This window comes from Mauremys mutica, chromosome 4 (genome assembly GCF_020497125.1).
Source record: "Mauremys mutica isolate MM-2020 ecotype Southern chromosome 4, ASM2049712v1, whole genome shotgun sequence".
NCBI lineage: Eukaryota > Metazoa > Chordata > Testudines > Geoemydidae > Mauremys > Mauremys mutica.
Genome location: NC_059075.1, coordinates 42,484,151 through 42,503,086, shown reverse-complemented (window position 1 = coordinate 42,503,086; position 18,936 = coordinate 42,484,151). Strand labels below are relative to the sequence as shown.

Here is an 18,936-nt window from a genome sequence, read left to right as displayed (position 1 = left end):
AATTGGAGAATTTTGATGTCATCTGGGTACATACCAGTTTGCTCTGTTTTAATCAAAATTGCTAATGATTATTCCTCTCTGTCCCATCTGTTCAATAGAGGTATGTTCTGATTTTTCTCCTTTATAACAGATCTAGAGGTTCTCCCCTTTTAACAGATTTCTCTGAGCAGCAGTGGATGGAAGGATGCTTAATACACACAGAGAAATCCTGTTTTCATTCAGAGGGCAGGTCAGTGATGAAGAACTGAGGGGCAAAAATATAGAGAATAGCTACTATTTAAGGAATTAAGGATCTGGGACTTAAGCACTGGCATTGTGCTGACATCTACTGGATGTTAGAAGAACTGTTCAGACATGAATGGCTTCAGCGAGATGTTCATGTTGTAAAACGTTTTGGGGAAGCTTTTTTGCATTCTGATAAATCAGAGCTGATTTAAAGCTCAGCCATTGACTAGACACCATAGAAGGAATCTGAATGATTAAAACTACTACCTGTTAAAAGGAGGCTTGGGAAGCAGCCTTTCCCCAGCTGATTTAATTTCACCTGGAATGATGATGTGGTGATGGGACCCCTTCTAAATGCCTAGACAGAAACAAGAAGCTTTGTTTGCTTATTATTTCAGAACCAAGGATTCAGTGGGTGAATGGGGGGTTGGATGTGGGGACTCTGCTGAATCATCCCAGCAAGTTTCTATCGCATCTGAAAAGTTTGGTGAGCTCTTCTCAGCATTTTGTTCCCACAGCAACTTCCCTTTGTTCCTGAATGTCACCTGCACTGTGGTGTGAAGCAAATGCACATACCAGATGTGGAAGGGACCAAGTGTCTAAGTGAATTGCAGCTGGAGGGCTAGTAGCTGTATGCTTAGCATTTTTTTTAAAAAGGTTTTATTAATCTGATTAGGCCTGAGCCTGTCTACATGTAAAACCAGGCATCCTAGGTTCCTTGTTTCTCTGTAATATCTGAGTAATGGCTGATCTTAATGATTGGCTACCCAGCCAGATAAGTTGTGTGGTGTTTTTAATACTTGAGTGTGCAGGAGAATCTGGATTTGATTCCTGTAATTGCTATCTTGTCTCCTGGGACTTGGGTGATACCATAGCAAAAGTTACTGCCATGTATTCTCTGGGCAGATCTCTGACTAGACAGGCTGAAGCCTGCTCAGCCCTTGAGTGGGAGACCTCCAAGTTCAGAGAATTGGTGGAACACAGGTATCTGTTGTGCACTGGGCTGCGGCTGTGCTTGCTTTTCCTGCAGTTCTGGTCATTGCTGTCCTCACAATAATGTATTCATTTATTTGTTGTTATAGATTTTCCTCCACTAAAACAAAGTGAAGGAAATTGCTGTGTTTGCCAAATGTCCATCAATGTAGTGATCAGGTGAAGCTGTGACATTGGGGGAACTCCGAGGTATGCTTTTCTCAGCAGCAGCCTTCCCCATGCCCATTCCAATATATAACCCACACTAGGCTTTTTTATGGCACGCTCATGTAGCAGTTTGACATTAAGGTTCTGGAATGTCAAGGATGGAGCTGCCCCCACCACACCCATGCACAAACTCACTGTTTTGCAGCACGGCAGATGCTTGCTATCTGCATTTCAATGCTGCTCCTCTGGTCAGGTGTGTACAGATAATGAAGCACAGCTGCTGAGTTATGTTTAAAGCATCTCCTTGCCACCTTGACTTTGCTCAGTGCCTCCCCCACTTCCTCTTATCACATTCCTTCTTGTCTCTTTCACCATATACATCAGATAACTTCCCTCATTGTATCCTTCCTTTCCTCCGCTCTTAATGAGCCCTTTCCATCCTGCCTCCCCTGTGCTTGGAATGCCTTGCTTGGCCCAGTGTACCTAGAGTGACCAGATAGCAAGTGTGAAAAATCAGGATTGGGGGGTAATATGTTGCCTATATAAGACAAACCCCCTAATATGGGGACAGTCTCAAAATATTGGTCATCCTAAGTGCACCAGATACACACACACTTCTTTCAAATCCCTCTTCAGAACTCACTTCTGCCAAGCCTAGCAATGCTGCCAACTAATGGCAGGAAAAGTATTATCACCTCTCCCTGCCACCCATTTCATTAAAGCAACAAGCTTTAAGAGAGACTCAGCCTCTGGGTCTCACAGTGGTGTGCACTGTTAAATCTGGGGCTTGTTTACACAAGAAAGTTACATTGATGGTAGACTCCTGTAAGGCTACTAAAGAAACTAAGTAGTCATGGAGTGAGAGGCAGAGTATTGTCATGGATCAAACACTGGCAAGGCTGGTATAGCTGAAGGGGTACAACTTCTCTAGTGTGGACACAGTTATGCAGGTATAAAGGTGTTTATACCAGAAAAGTTTATTCCCATAAGGAAAGGGAAATAAGGAATAGTGGGGTAAGGCATCTTAATATCGATGTATCTGTGTCCACACTGGAGGGGTTGTACCACTGTAATTGTATAACTTTGGGGCTAGGGGTTTGTCCCCATGAGAGAGTTGCACTGGTCTAACTTACAGTATTAATTGAAACCAATGAAGCTATAGATGTAATTGTTTTGTAAAAAATCACATGCCTGATTGACCTAGTTTTACTGGTGCATAACCTGTTTAGAGACCAGGCCTCAGTCCTGGTCTACCCAAGAAAGTTGTTTTTCAGTATGAACTAAGTTGTGATTTAAACAGATAAAGTTCTCCCAGTATCACACGCACACACCCTCCCTTGTGGACATTCTTATTCTAGCATAAGGGTGTTTACACGGTGGTGGGATATGCTGATATTGAAGTATCAGCGAAGGTCCGAGTGCCTCAGAGCAGAGACTATATCTTCTGGGTATTTACAGAGCTGAGCCTATGGTCAGTGCTTAACAAGTAATAACTAATAAGCTGCATCTCTTACTCTGGCCATAGATGCATGTACAGACTGTGGAATGTTGTACAATTGTACACAGTTGTTGCATGATCATGTAATGAAACAACTTGTAACGTAGATAGAAGGCCTGTCAAGTCCCCTCTGGTCCATCTACCAGGGCTAGCGCAGGTTTGGCCCCCACAGGAAATTTTCTAGGGGTTTGTAGTGACCCTTCCACATAACTGTTCACAACCTTTTTTATCTTTCTCCTCCCTTTTGTTGGTCTTTTAGTTCTTACTTTAAACTTAAATTATCCCACAGTGTAAGTTATTATTTCTGGTCATTTCATTTCTGGGTAGGGAAGGAGAAAAATTAACCCAAACAATTTGATACATTGATACTTTTTGTCAGGTGTGTTTTCCTTGGGTGGGGCTGACTTTGGATTGATTTGTATGCTTCCTCTGTTGATTTACATATGTGAATGTTAGGGGGTTTGGTTTGGTTTGGGTGGGGGGAGTTGGTTGGGGAGAGGAAAGCAGTTGCATATTTATTCCTTCTGGATCCAGTGTACTCAAGTTACATGTCAGATAGAGGTGAAAGTAAGCTGGTCCGGTATGCCGTGCCGGACTGGACCAGCTTCTGCAGCAATGATTTAGAGGGCCCAGGGCGCCAGCCGCTGCGGGGAGCCCCGGGCCCTTTAAAGCACTACTGGAGCTCCGGCAGCCGGGCTTGGGCGGGAATTTAAAGGCCCTGGGTGTCCCAGCCACAGCTGGAGCCCCAGGGCCTTTAAATCTTGAAAGGCCCTGCCTCTTCCGGTTGAGGCCACGCCTCTTCCAGTTGAGGCCACACCCCCTGCTCAGGACTCGGGCATACCGGTAAATCCTTTAAGTTACTTTCACCGTGATGTCAGAAGACAGTTTTTCTCTCTGCTGATTCTGCAAACTCCAGCTGAGAGTCCAGCTGGGCTTTTACTGCCTCTTAGATAAGAATATAGCTGTTGATTCTGTCAATGCTGTGTGAGACAAAATCGAAGGCACCTTCTGCCCACCAGTCCTCCTCACTCTGCTTAAACCCCTCTTCTTCCATGAATCCTTCCTTCACCCATCTCAATAACGATGGTTCCATATGTTCTTGTGCCCAACTTTTGGTCCACTACTGTTTTTGTGCTTCAATTCAGGCTCTCCAGGGAGGGATCTTGTCTTAGTATTTGTTTAATAAAGTGTTGGGCACATTTCTGGCACTCTGTTGTTATTAACAGCTTCAGGCCTGATAGGAGCAAAAATTTGTCATTGTAGTCAGCCAATATGACTCAGTCACATATAGGGAGTGGAGATGGTAGGTAAGAAGAGCGTGTTTTTATAAAGTCACTTTTCTGACCACAGTTTAAAGATGACTGTGAGAATCTGAAATCTGTGTTAACTGACTTTGGGTTTTGTAAGCTTCTCAACTTTGTTACTTTAATAACGATTGCCAGAGAGACGGGGGACTGATAACAAGTCATAGTCCATGCAGCTGACGTTCCTGCCAGTGCAATTGTGTGTAAGCAAACTGTATGTTTAAATTCAACAGACTTGCACACTTAGACATCAGGGTGTTTGGGATTAATCTAGGACTCTGATCTAGATTTTGATCTTGGATCAAGACTGTGGATGAGATTTGGATTTAGCTGACTCTTTCTTCAGTTTTTGTTATTGTTTTCCCCCACTCCCCACCCAGACCCTTTGGTTGTGGGCCAGTTTTGGAGGCAGGCATATTCTTCAGCCTTTGTTTTAAGAACTGTTCATTGCCGGCAGTTAATGATCACTACTCTCTCTGGACTGTGACATCCCCCTGGTTAGAGCATATCCCAGGAGGCTCAGAAGCTGGTATTTCTCGAGGCCTTTAGGGAAATTCAAGAGACTGATTATTTGATCCTTTATTGATATGTCTGTCTCAGTTGCTAGGGCCCTGGCTTATGACCCATATCGTTTGACAGCACTGTTGCCTACAGAATTTTGTAGCCATTTAGTAGCTGGGTCAGGCTACATATAAGAGATAAAACCCTGTTTCCCTCTGGCTTTAATGCTGGGTTAATGGCACAACTCTGCTGTGTAATGAGTCAATGGTGGTTTTGTTACTAAACCTGAGAGAAATTCTTGGGCTGGTTAGAGATGCTGTGATTGTGACTTGCAGGGAAATCCAAGGACAGTCTCACTGGTGGTGCAGGAAGTAAGAAGGGCCATGAGAGCAGCTAGTGTGAGGAGGCCTTGGCAACAGGCATGGAGACAGCCCTGACCCAAAAGGGGGAAATGAAAATAGACAGAGTTTTATCTTTAGAAATGATTCAGAGTGATGGATGATGAAAGTGGATGCCACACATTGTACACAGAGCCTGAAACAAATCTAATGGGAGACTGGGAAGGTTAGAGAAGGGAAATGCTAGGAAGTAGGGACCAGTGCACATGAAAAACATGACACCATTTCAGTGTCCATTAGAGTGGATGGAAATCTTTCCATTTATTTCAGATCAGATCAGGCTCACTTTGAGAACATTCTCACTGGCACTTGTGGATCCAGAGTTGTTTTTCCCGTCTCCTGAATGTTCTTTTGACTGACAAGTCACTGGGTTTCCATTGGCCACTCATATCTACCTATATTTGCAATATTTTAAGCATATTAATGGGCATTTACTTGATTTGGGGGTCACTTTGTGAGGGTGCTTGTCGTTTGTGTTCCCATGGAGAGGTTAGTGCTCCGGGTGCTTTATTAGATTAGTGTGAGCAAGGAGCTCATTAACTGAAGATACACGGGTTTGATTATTGGATCTTGGTTGGTTATGGGTAGGATAGAGGGGCTTTAGCAGAGTGATTGAGGACCCAGGACCAGAGGCCACTCAAGACAATGTGCCACCCTAGGCAAAACTTCAGTGTGCCATCCTGCATCCTACACCCTAGAACAGAGGTTCTCAGCCAAGGGGACACGGACTTTCTATGGGGGTGCGGTGAGCCTTCTGATGGTTCAATGGTTATGGCAGAAGTAGAGGGCCCAAGCACCAGGTCAGAGTGTTGGGACATGTTCCCTTGTCCTTTTTTGTCTCTGTTCAGAGTTTAGCATAGCTGTAGTCACTTTAAAAATAACAGAATAATCTGAATTTCAATCTCATCTACAAACCATTGTTTTCTCCCTTACCTTTGCCCCTGCATTTTTCTCTCCCTTGGCTGTTATTTAACTTCGGTAAAGCATTTTGAAATATTTTTGTATCGAAGATACTAACGTTATGTTGTATCATTATAGGAACTGCAGACCAGCCTTTTGAGGTGCACTGGCAAAGCTGTGTAGGGCTGAGGACTGGGGCAGCAGGTGGAGCTGCAGGTCAGGAATAAGGTGCTTTGACAGAGCTGGGTTGTAGAAAGGTCTGCACCATTTTTGCCTGGCTTTAGGGAGCATTGTTTGTACTTCCCTTACATAGGGTGACCAGATATCCCGATTTTATAGGAACAGTCCTGATTTTTGGGTCTTTTTCTTATATAGGCTCCTATTACCCCCCCACCCCGTACCCATTTTTCACACTTGCTGTCTGGTGACCCTACCCTTACATGAGAATCAAACTTCGGCCCAATCATCTGAAGAGAAAGCTAAATCTAGAAGGGAAAAAAAGACAAACATACATGGTAGGAATTGAGCTGTGTCAGAGTCATACATTTAAGGTGGATTTTCTTCTCTCTTGAGAAGTGTTTGTCAATGAGGATATAATGGAGCCAAAGAACCAATGCCAAGTACTCTGCTGTGCTTGTGAGTGACAGGGCTGGATTCCAGAGAGAAGTTGGACTCTCAGGTAGAGCACTATTCACCTCTAAGAGCATGTTCCATAGGGCAAATTCAAGCCCAAGAAATCTTACCCTCTGATACTGCTGCTTAACTCCTTTGCTCAGGAATGTGCTCCCTGAAAGATAGGCCATTACTCCCTTATACGTCAGGTGAACTTTGAGCTGCTTGCTGGAAGGGAATTAAACCAACGTATAGCGAAGTCCACGTTGGAGGATTATGATGATTAATGTTTATACAATACAGATAACACAATATCATTGAAATCAGCTGTAGATCATAAACCTGCTATAGACAATAAACTATCAACTTGTTCCTAGTGCCGGTGGTTATTAGTCCCCAGTGATGGCAGCTGACAATATTGACTGCAAATCCTTTTTAAAAGAAGCCAACCCTGAAGAAATCCACTTGCCTCCACTTGAGCACTATGGCAGAACAGTGTTTGTAAATACCATAGGAGTAGAGCTGTACGGAGGACAGAAATTCCGTTTCATGGAGGATTTCAAGATTTTGAAATATGGCTTTATTCTCAATCAGAATGAAAACCGAAAACTTAGAAATTCTCCTTGAAGGAAAACTCAGAAAGAAATAATTTTGGGTTGATCAAAATGTTTTGTTTTGGACAAGATTGAAAAGTTTTGATTTTGACTTTTAAAATCCTTTGTTTTATTATAATATATAAAGTAAAAAAATTCAAAATCAAAAAGTTGTTTCAAAACAAAAAAATATCAAAATGTTTCATTCAGAAAATGTCAAAACGGGACACACTGACATTGTTGGAACTCAGTTTTCTTCCAACTATAAATTCTGGTGAAATTGGGTAAATTGGACAAAGCATTTAGATTCAAGGAACTGCACATTCTGACAAAATATGGTTCCATCGATGTTTCTCCAACACCTCTACGTTGGAACTTAGCCTCAGGAGGGCAGGAGCTTCACTCCAAAACCTTGCATGCACTGGTATTGAATGGAATAAAGCTTCTGGCTAGTGACTTGTTGCATGATGTCTTGACGATTAGAAGAGCTAACCTGCATCTAATACCTCAGCAGCATCAAGGCAGCAGGGCAGCCATCACACAAAGGATTCCAGCTCTGTTGTATGGTGTCCCAGATTGCACTGCATTAGGACGTCACAATTTGGAGTAAGGAAAGTGGAAGCTCAAATGCCACAGTTTTGCTGTTGCAGAGCAGAGCCAAGACAAGAGTTATTGTTATGACTGGACAGCCCTTCCTATACTGATGTTCTTCCATCAACATAAATAAAAGAATCCATCCAACCTACATTAAGCCACATTCATGCTTTGTTTTTTTCCCTTTCTTCTTTCACACATGAGACAGACAGAGGATGTTTTCCTGGCACTTGTGCTGAATTTGGTCTGATATTCATAGACTTGCTTCAAGAGAAGTTCTGTTTCCTTCTGCAGTGGGAAGCCAGAGTCTGCTCTAAACAGGCCTTCCCTCCCCAATCTATTATTCAGAGTGGGATGGGGGAGGTTCTCTTGGTCTAATCTTCCTATCCCTATTTAACTTTTCTCTTTTAGGGGTAGGGCCTGGACTAGGAGAATCTGCCCTTCTAATTTTCTTTGTGCTCCCCTTCTGCACATTTGGGAGGTAGCTTTGTCCAGGAGAGGTTGCAACCTCTAGCTTATCTCCTTCAGTAAATTCCAATTCAATAATACTTTTTGGCATGATACCTATGATGAATGTGACAAATATGTAAGAGAGCCAACCCCCTGAGAGCTCTGTTAGAGGTGGATACAGTATCACAAGCATCTGCCAAGATGAGGCTTCAGTGTATTTGGATTTTTGTGTGACTTCGTGTCATTATTGCCCATACCTGATTCAGTTTGCTACATAGTGTAATGCTGTCTCTCTCTGTTTCTTCACTTATTCCTCATTGCTTTTCATTTAAGAGCCTTTTAAATTTCCTGACCGTTTGAAACATCTTTCTTGCACTGGGTATTAGAGTAGATGATGTGTGTGTGTCCCTGTTTTTCTTATTTCACTTTGTTTACAGTCATTATTGTCTTGAGTTATGCCTTGTATCTTCCACTTTTCACTCCTAGTTTATGGTCTCTGATATTGTATTTGGTGAAAGTCTGTCTTATGTCATCATAGCATAATATGCAGAAGTATCTACTAGTGTGATCATTCTGCGTAAGGCTCTCCTATGCAGGGGTAATCAATTTTTTTTGTCAAGGTCCAAATTTGTTGGTCAAGGTATAGTCAAGGGCCAGACTCCAGAGAAAATAATAAAAAAAATTAACAATAATAATAAGTAAATAAAAAGATTTTGAGGTCTGTTCAAAAGCATCTGGTGGTCCAGATTTGGCCTGCGGTCTGCCTATTGACTATTGCCGGTCTATTGTGTTTAAGTGTTAGGATATCTTGAGCATCAGTTGGCTTTGGATGAGGTTATTTGTGCCTACTGATCAGGAGCTTAGAAGTGCCCAGACCTAAAAGTAATGTATGTTTGCCTTTGGGTTTAGTTTGAATTGCTGGTGCTCTGCAGTGGCTTTAGTTGAGATGGCACCAACTAAATGGGGAGGTGACCCAGTTCTGCTATGCAGCCATTGTTGCAGCTGTTCCTCTGTAGGCAGAGTGATTATTTTCTGAATTGCAGAAGGGAGGGTTTTGTAGGATTTTTTTTTTAATCGCAATCAGTGTAAGCAGCTGGTAAAGCTGAGCCCCAGGCTTCACTGCCCTGCACTGCAATGGGTCGGGTTGTGCTGCCCATTGCTGTTGAAGTAGTTTTATTGGTGGGTTGTGTATCTCTAGCAGTGTCTTTCCAGAGCCTTCTTTCGACTTGCCACCTTAGCGGGCCTGCAGCCCCGGGCCCGATGGGTTTATTATGGACCCCAGGATGTGACCCTTGGGGCCTGGGCAACTTCCCCACGTCTCCGGGACCAAAGTTCAGGTCCTTCAGGTTCTGCGGACTTTTCCCGGGAGTGTCCGGTGGGGCCCGGCTGGGGCAGTGAGGGGACCCTGTAGAGCCCGGTGCTGCAGGGGCAGCCTCCGCTGCAGAAGCCCCTGCCGCGGGTCACCACCACGGAGTCAATGGCGCACGGGAAGGCGGGGCGGGGCGCAGCAGGGATCATCTCAGCCAGTCAGCGTGGAGCGAGGAGGGCTCGTTGGTCAGGCAGCCAATCACAGCTCCGGTCTGTGAGCCAATTAGCGCGACGTGTCCCGTAGAACAGCGTTGTGCGGACAGTGACAGTTTCAGAGGAGTGAGGGAGAGGGAAGCAGCCGGGCGCGGGGCAGAGACCGGCGACCCCATAAGGAGCGGGCTGGGGGCGGGCAGGCAGGGGCCGGGCACGCGATGCGGGACAGCGCTGCCCAGGGGATGGGGAGCCCGTGTTGCCCGGCGTTTCCCCGGGGGGCCGGGGTGAGCGCGGGGCCGGGGCCAGGCGAGAAGGGGCTGGCGTATCAAGAGACGCCTGAGCTCTTGGAGGGGGTGAAGCCAGTGCCCGGGTCAGTGGAAGCCGAGACCCCCAATGGGCCTGGCCCCGAGGTGCGCCTGTCCCTGCGCCGCTGGGCCGTGGTGCTGCTGTTCAGCTGCTACTCGCTCTGCAATGCCTTCCAGTGGATCCAGTACGGCAGCATCAACAACATCTTCGTGCACTTCTACGGCGTGAGCACCTTCGCCATCGACTGGCTCTCCATGTGCTACATGCTCACCTACATCCCCCTTCTGTTCCCTGTGGCCTGGCTGCTGGACAAGAGGGGGCTGCGCCTCATCGCCCTCGCCGGTTCAGCCTTCAACTGTCTAGGCGCCTGGGTGAAGCTGGGCAGCATGAAGCCGCACCTCTTCCCTGTCACCGTCCTAGGGCAGGTCATCTGCTCGGTGGCACAGGTCTTCATTCTGGGCATGCCCTCGCGCATCGCCTCCGTCTGGTTCGGGTCCCATGAGGTCTCTACTGCCTGCTCCATCGCTGTCTTTGGGAACCAGGTAACCTGGGAACTAGGCCTCTCATTCCTAAATGCTTGGAACCTATGGTGTCCCCATTAAAATTGGGGGGTGGAGAAGTAATGAAACTCACAGGTGACACTAAATTGGGAAGAGCTGCAACCTCCACTGAGGACAGAGAAATACGGAGAGACCTGGTGACATTAGAAAATAACAGGCAGAGAGTCATCTGGGGAAAATATGGTTTGTATATTTGGCAGAAAATATACTTAGCTTGGCTGTGACATTGCTAGAGAGAAACATAACTCTACTAATCCTAAAGAGGGAGAGGGATTTTTGAGCATGGTACATGGGGGTATAATTAGGAAGAACAGATTCTGGGCTATATTGGGCTGTGATATTGTTTCCCAGGGAAAGAAATGGGAGCCCTATTGCTTGGGATAAAAAAGCTAGAAAATGTGTCAAAGGGCGCCGTCATGTGTTAGGCCTTATCTCATAGCTCTGCCTCTGATTTTTCTACTTCTGGTTTTGTTGATCCGTAGTAAGGCAATGAGCTTCCCCAATAAGACATGCTAGACAGAGACTTTGCTTCTTTGCACAGGGATGGAGCAAACTCTTCTAAGCACTTTAATGCCAAGGCAGGTCAGTGAGGTGGTCGTGAATGACATTCCTGCAAGCTGTAACATTGTTCACCTGCAGCCAGGTCACCCTTGACAAGAAAATATTTTTTTTCTAACTTCTGAAACGAGATCAGGGAAATCACTTCTTGATATTTGCGCCCGAATGCCTCACTGATGCACATTGCATGAAATAAATGCACTAGCAACAGTACAACATAGCTTTGGAAGACAATTCATGCTGTATGAATATTAAAAGCAGAGGATCACTAAAACCAAACACAAACTATTGGACTGGCACATGTCTTCAGTGACTAGGCAGTGTCCCAGATCTGGTAGTTCAGACCATGGGTGCGGTGCAATATGAATCGTTTGACATTCAGTCTGCTTTGAATATATATGAATATGAATATTTTGCCACTGCCTCATACACAGGACTATATAATGTCCTTCCTGCCTAGTAGGAGTGTGTCATGGGTTTGAGAAGGAAGCTGGGTGTGTGGGTGACTCCTGTCTAGCTGGCACACCACATAGTGCCACGGAAGCATGTAGAGCATTAAATGATGAGTCCAACCCCCTTAACCTGATTTACTGCCTCTGCTGGAATTGCATCCAGTCTGGATACTACTAAATCATCCCTGCTGAATATGCCTTAATCCTGAGATTCAACGTTACTTCTGAAGAGCAAATCAGTGAATGAATCTGATTGCAGCACAGTTCAGGTATAATTTAAAAAAAAGTTCCAGTAGAGAGAATCGAATTCTCCTCCCTTGGTTCCATTCACAGGGTCTCACCTGACTTTTCACTTCAAATGCATGATCTGATCACTGTTAAATCAAACACTGTCAATAGACTCAGGGGAGTTTCCAGAAACAAAGTGTAATCACTTCCAGCAAAGGCCCATCAGATTTATTTGTTTGCCCAGTGCTGCTTTCTCCCACTTTACTTTTCATAAAGCATTTTTGTCCAAATGGCGAAATGAATAGATTTCCCCATTCTTTTCCCTGCAAATACACACACTCCTGGGACATAGCACAGGGCTTATTTCAGAAGGACCTTTATGGGATCCCCTTATTAAAATATTGGTGGCAATTCACTAGCCACAAGCCCAAAAGATCAGCATGTAATGATTTTTCCTGAGGCTCTATGTCCCAGAGGAAGAAGATAGGGAGAGCAGAGTCTGCAGAGGGCTTCTTAATAGCCTTCTACTGAATTCTTCAAGCAGTGTAAAAAGAATGAACATGCTTCAGAACTGCCATGCTCTGTGGAGGGATCTCTGCTGAGATCCTGACAATGTCACCTGTAGTCTGTAGCTGACTTGATACGTGGAGTTCCACAGTGACCCTCGCTCAACTGAGCCGTGTGTGTGCAGGGGCACCCAGCCAGGATTTATCATTTTCCCTGCAGTATATTTATTTATCAGCTGATCAAATATTGGGTTGGCTGTTCTGACCCAGCATGTGTGACAGGTACTCTAAGTCGGCTTTGGTCTTTTTACACCAAGAGGAAAATCTCAATCTCACTCTTCATTCCAGCTGGGAACACATGCTCTGGCAAAAAAAGATAGCAGTAGGAGCATTGTTCTAAGAGTTCAGAGACTGAAGGAATAGGGGGCTGCTGGAACGGGACCCATGTCACATGTATTTGAAAAATCTGTTTTGCACACTTTAAGGGCTGAACAAACTTATTCCTTGAGACCCAGGGGACTGAGCCGTTGGACTGAGTCTTTCTCTAAATACCATTAGCGCCCAGATACCACAGGGGTGAGCGCAGGAGAAATATTTAGCTTGCTAGTGAGATTGTTTCCTTGTAAGTTCTGAAAGTCCTCCAGGGTTACACTGATCGTCGGTCAGGAGCCATAGAAAGAAATCTGATAACCAACTGTTCCTCCTGACAATCTGGGCTGCTCATTTTCACCCTTGGTTAAACCACTGAACTGCTGAGCTGGGACCAGGTTTTTTTGCTCCCATTGGGCTTGCTGGCAGCTCCAGTTATTTTATCTGCTTGTTATGTGGAGTGCAAGGGGCTGTTGCCAAGAGGGAGGGTATAATCGGAGCTCTGTGTTTTTTGCTAATGCGAAATAAAATGAAAAAACATTAAAAAACCCATAAGATACCCCACAGCAGCGGCTCCTGTCTCAAGGGGCTGGGCCTGTTTCCCTGCTCTGGCTGTTGCGTTCTGGTACACGGTCATAGCGTTTCTCGGGTTTGTCTGGCCCCCGATGAGGTAGCTCACTGGTCCAAATATGAGTGAGTGGCATTGTGACCAAGTACATGGGGTAACAGCCCCATTCACTCAGATTTGTCCTGTCCAGTCCCCCCCATCATCACCGCAGAGGAGCAACCGGGCCAAACCTGAGCAGCACTGTGACCCCGAGGTGGGAAGCTGGGCCCAGCACCCAGGACAGGAGACACTGCTGCTGGATGAGCGTGGGATGGGCTCGCTCTGCAACCTGCCTGCAGGGCCTTCCCCCTTCCCTGGAGCAGGACCCAACACCCTCTGCCCCTCTCCCTGGGGTCTCCCACATCCCCAAGGGCAGTACCCAGTACCCTCTGCCCCTCTGTCTTGGTCTCCCACCTCCCCAGGGGCTGGACTTGACACCTGCTCCCTAGATCTCCCACCTCCCTGGTGCTGGACTTGAGCTGTGGAGCCGGAGGAATAGATGAGATGAAATAACAAAAAATTCCTGAAAACAAAACAATTGTAGAAAATCAAAAGAATTTCAGGGGGTTCTAATGTGCAATCCTCTCTCTTTCTGTTAGTGTAAGGTGAGAGCATCTGTGTTTCTATGATTCCTCTTTCCTGCTGCCACCTCTGGAGTCTGCTTCTATATCAGACTGGGGTTGGACCCTGCTTCTGGTTCTTGCCCTGCCACTCAGGTCATGCATGTTCTGACACCAGGGAAAGACACAACTGATGGGTCTGAAGTAAGGACACTGCAGGAGAAGAGTGCATGTCTATCTGTGGGAAGATTTTTCCTCTGCCCTTATTCTGTCCCTTATGAGTAGTTGAAGACATTGATGTGGATGGGTAGGTGTGACACTTTGTACCTCAGGGGAACACCCAGCACTCCCATATTAATCCTTGTAAAATGATTGTGTAGTATCCAATGCAAAGTTTGTCATGTCAGGTGTCTTCGGAAGGCTTATGATGCGCTGAGCATTGTTTTTATAGTGATGTTATAGTAATTGTTGTTACAGTAATGTTATAGGTTGTAATTTCATGTATATAGTTATGAGGCTGAAAAGGTGTCTTCATGGCTTAAAATAAGCCCAGGCAAAAACTCTCCAGAAGCAAAGGGGTAGTTCATACCTCATCAGGGCACGTATGGGACAAACCCAGCCCAGCCTCACAGGAACAAAGGACGCTGCCTAGGCAACAACAAAGGGTCTGTTGGACTCTTGAGTGAGTCACCCCCCCCTTCCTTTGGTCAGTTTGGGACTACGAAGAGGTAATGCCCACCTGAAGGGCAGGGGCAAAACCAAGAGAGATGAAAGGACATGATAAAAGGGAGAGACGTTTGCCATGCTCTTCCTCTGTCCTCCACCTCCATCTACAGACATCACTACCAAGTGGCTCATGCGCTGATCAAAGGGGAGAGAGCCTGGCTTTAGGGCAACCAGCCAGCCTGAAGTGAGAAGGATCTAAGTTTGTAAGGGCATTAAAAGTGTTAAGATCAGCTTAGAATGCATTTTGGTTTTATTTCATTTGACCAAATCCGACTTATTGTGCTTTGACTTATAATCATTTAAAATCTATCTTTGTAGTTTAATAAATCTGTTTGTTTATTCTACCTGAAGCAGTGCATTTGGTTTGAAGCGTCACAGACTCCCCTTGGTTTAACAAGCCTGGTGCATATCAATTTTTTTGTTAAATTGACAAACTCATATAAGCTTGCAGCGTCCAGTGGGCATAACTGGACACTGCAAGACGGAGGTTCCTAGCGTTGTGTCTGGGACCAGATATTGGCTAGTGTCATTTGGTTGCACAATCCAAGGAGCAGCTTACGTGCCAGAGGCTGTGCACGAACAGCCCAGGAGTGAGGGCTTGGCTACACTTACAAATTTGCAGCGCTGCAGCAGGGTGTGAAAACACACCCTCTGCAGCACTGCAAATTGCGGCGCTACAAAGCGCCAGTGTAGTCAAAGCCCCAGCGCTGGGAGCGCGGCTCCCAGCGCTGTCCGTTATTCCCCACAGGGAGGTGGAATACGGACAGCGCTGGGAGAGCTTTCTCCCAGTGCTGGCGCTTTGACTACACTTAGCGCTTCAAAGCGCTGCCGCGGCAGCGCTTTGAAGTGTAAGTGTAGCCAAAGCCTGAGCTGTTGGTTGAGTCATTACACTAATTGAATCTATTTCCCTATGTTAAGTTCTCCTCACACCTTCTATGGGCCATCTTAATTATCACTTCAAAAAGTTTTTTTTCCTCCTGCTGATGATAGCTCATCTCAATTGATTAGACTTTTCCTGTTGTTATGCATACTTCCACCTTTTCATGTTCTCTGTATGTATAAATATCTCCTGTCTGTATGTTCCATTCTATGCATCCGAAGAAGTGAGCTGTAGCTCACGAAAGCTCATGCTAAAATAAATTTGTTAGTCTTTAAGGTGCCACAAGTACTCCTGTTCTTTCAGCCCAGGAGTGGAGGTTCTCACAGCAGAGCATGGGAAAGCTGGCTCCCAGAGTCAAGGATTGGAGTGACCTAGCAGATCACCAGTACGGATAACACCAGGGAGTATAACGCAGTAGGAAGGAGCGTTTTTGGCTCTGGGGAGAAGGCAGCCACTTGATGTATTCTTAGGTGGAGTCACTGTGCTGGCTCTGAGGAGACTGGACTGCACTGCAGCTGGTGATCTAGGACTTCCAAGGTGGAAGCTGCCTGGGGAAAAGCAGGATTTTTGTGTATTAGGGAAGAATCCCAGACCCACTCTGATTAGCTGGGCTGTAACATCCCAGTCTCACAGATCAGTTGCTTCTATACAGGGTAATTTCACAGCACTGTTTGTACCATGGCTACAACTCTGCTAAACATCTCAGTGCACAGGTGCATCTTTCCCTAAGAATTTTCACTGCAGAATAGTGCTTTCCACTAAAAGCCTGATAAATGGCCAGGATCCCATGCTGTGGGTTTCTGCTCCTTCAAGCAACCTACTAGTCATCATTATTTTCCTCTACCAGCTCAGCAGCTCTCGCTTTCTAAATGAGGTCTGATTTGATGTGGGCAGAATAGGGGGATGGTTAATTGGGAAGTGAGGCAGACTTCCCTTCCCTCCAGAGCACAGGCGCTAACTTTATTTTTCCTGGTGGGTGCTCCACCCCTGCTCCACTCTGAGGCCCCGCCCCCACTCCACCCCCTCCCCCGAAGCTCCCCACCCGCTCGCTGTTCTCCTCCCTCACCCAAGTGCCTCCTGCCAGCTGCTGAACAGCTGTGTCAGGGAGTGCTCAGCACCCACCAATTTTTTTTTGGTGGGTGCTTTAGCCCCGGAGTCAGCACCTATGCTCCAGAGTCTGTGCCAGACTTCCTCATGGATTACATCCATTAGAGCAGGTATGGCTTTGATGTGGGACCACAGAGGAGCAGGAGGTGGCCTGAGTGACATACCCAACCCTCTCTGGCAGCCACGCTTCCAGATTCTGCAGGAGGGTAAGGGGTCAGAGCACTCGGATTAGAGAACACGCTAATGAGCACTTGTACATTCTGGTCTCTAATTTGCAGGGAGTGTCTGGGCCCACATTGGAGGGTGTGTCAGGGCCAGGCAAAGATGTGGCTTCTCCAGGAATGTTTAGATTTCTATAAACAGTCTAGGCATTGGAGCCTGAGATGAAGCTTCCTTTGTATTTCATCTGACTTGCTACTCCCAGCCACACACCAGCCTCAGACAGAGCCACAGCGTAAGCTCAGAGCAGCTGACTTTCTGGTCTGCGGAGGAGCTCTCTGAATGGCTGCAGTATTTCTTTTGGGGAGTGGAGGGGCTGCCCCAAGCCTCTTAGACATTAGTACTGTTTGCTCCCTGTGTAGCTGTAGTGAGTCTTTGAAAGTGATGCATTCCTCACCCCTTCCCCAAAGAGTGAGCATCTCCCTGCTGACCCTCTCAGCATCCACTGCCTAGCCAAAAACTGCTCTCAGATCTCACTCCCTCCCCGCATCCCCGTTCGCTGGCTCTGCTCTCATGCTGGGTTGTTGCTGCATCATGTTGCTGCTGTTATAAACTGGGAGAAGGGAAGATGTATCCCTGACTCAGCTGGGTCAAAGGCAAATACAGCAGAAGTGGAACTGGGAGGCCTAGAGTGACTGGCACAGAGCAAGGGGTTCTCTTCTATGATGTCAGCAAGGTCACAAGAAGCAGAAGTGTGATGGAGCAGGAGCCAGAGTGTTTATTCTATTCCCAGGACAGCTCTGGCTATTGAGATATAAGGTTTGATGTTTCTTTTCCAGTGATGGTGAAGATACACAAGACCCATGAGCCCTAGCTTTTCATCTCATGGGGCCCGAGTTCAAGTGCTGTTCAAGTTCATAAAAAAAGAAAGGAAATTGGTTCAATTTTGTTTCAATTTTTCCTCCTCCTAAACCACCACACAATGTGGATGATTATTGGTTACTCTGTGAGAAGTCTAGCAGGGGAGTGCCATGGGACAGAGGAGAGCTGAGGTGTGTTGGCAGAGGAGTATAAGGGCCCAGATCTAGAATAACAGGCATGGACTGAGTTGTACCAGCAGAACTTTTGGATGCATGTTGCACCTGACCTGCATGTACTTACTATGCTTGGATCTGGCAAGTTTTCCACACTCCTATTCAAATCTCAAGCCTATTGTCAAACTCTGGGATCCCAGCAGGCAGCTGGGACTCCTTTCTCTACATGAAATGATTTAGCTACTGGAACTGAAGTTTGTGATGCAGGTGAATTTTTCTATGGAGTGAGCCAACGAAACTTGACAAAGCCAGAGATGTTTTTCTGCTCTAGGATGCAGCATTCAGTTAGCCTGTAAACTCTGAAACCCTAGAGAGGCCACCAGACCTTTTCCATCTGTGCTTACTGAGTGTTTTGGATGATTAACTATAGGAGAGCAATAGGGACCATTTGTTGCACCATCATACGGCTTCCTGTTAATTCAGAGGGATTTAACTGGAATTTCTCTGGCTCATTTGTGGTTAATTTGCCAAGCTTGAGAGTCCATGGCCTCTTGATGCTGTGGTGATACGTGCACTGGAAACACACAGAGAGATCTGGGAGGTGACTGACTGGATATGTGCCTTAATGAGGGTGCAGAAGAGTAGAGCAGCACTATGCCTGCTTGGAATGAGTTCCCAGACAAGGCATGAAGGAAGCCGCAGAGCATTCTGGGATGCCAGTTTCTCTGCTCTGGACTAATCTCCCTACAATAGGAAAACATTAATCTGGGAGTACTTAATCTCTCAACCAACCTCACTCAGGAAACTTTCTTTGGCAAGAGGCATTTGCAAGCTAACAGCCCATCTTGGGGGCATGATTATCTTTGGTATCTTTTAGGGAGGGGGGCTTGGTGCCCCTTTTTAACCAGGTGATGCCTATCTACCTAATCTATATCTATTTATTTGGTCTGTGACACCCCCATCCCTCCAAAATATCAGAATCTTTCAAACATGTATCTTAGCACTCCAGGGTGTTGGTAAATACCATTGTCCCCATTTTATAGATGGAGGGACTGAGACACAGACAGGGGCGGCTCTAGGGATTTTGCCGCCCCAAGCACGCTGGTCCCGCGGCTTTGGTGGACCTCCCGCAGGCGTGCCTGCGGAGA

General features: G+C 46.2%; 1 protein-coding gene across 7 annotated transcripts in view; it reads left to right on the top strand.

Moving 5' to 3' along the window:
* Positions 1-30: 30 nt before the first annotated feature.
* FLVCR2 (FLVCR heme transporter 2) overlaps positions 31-18,936 on the top strand; it is a 58,854-nt gene continuing 39,948 nt past the window's right edge. For 4 of the 7 annotated variants that reach the window (XM_045014673.1, XM_045014674.1, XM_045014672.1 and 1 more), the window contains exon 1: positions 9,932-10,584. In XM_045014673.1, coding sequence (XP_044870608.1) covers positions 9,955-10,584 — 630 coding nt within the window. In that variant the 5' untranslated portion in view covers positions 9,932-9,954. Of the gene's footprint in view, positions 101-121; positions 230-9,931; positions 10,585-18,936 lie in introns of those variants that run through there. The other 3 variants (XM_045014676.1, XM_045014675.1, XR_006578981.1) reach the window with 3 other exon arrangements.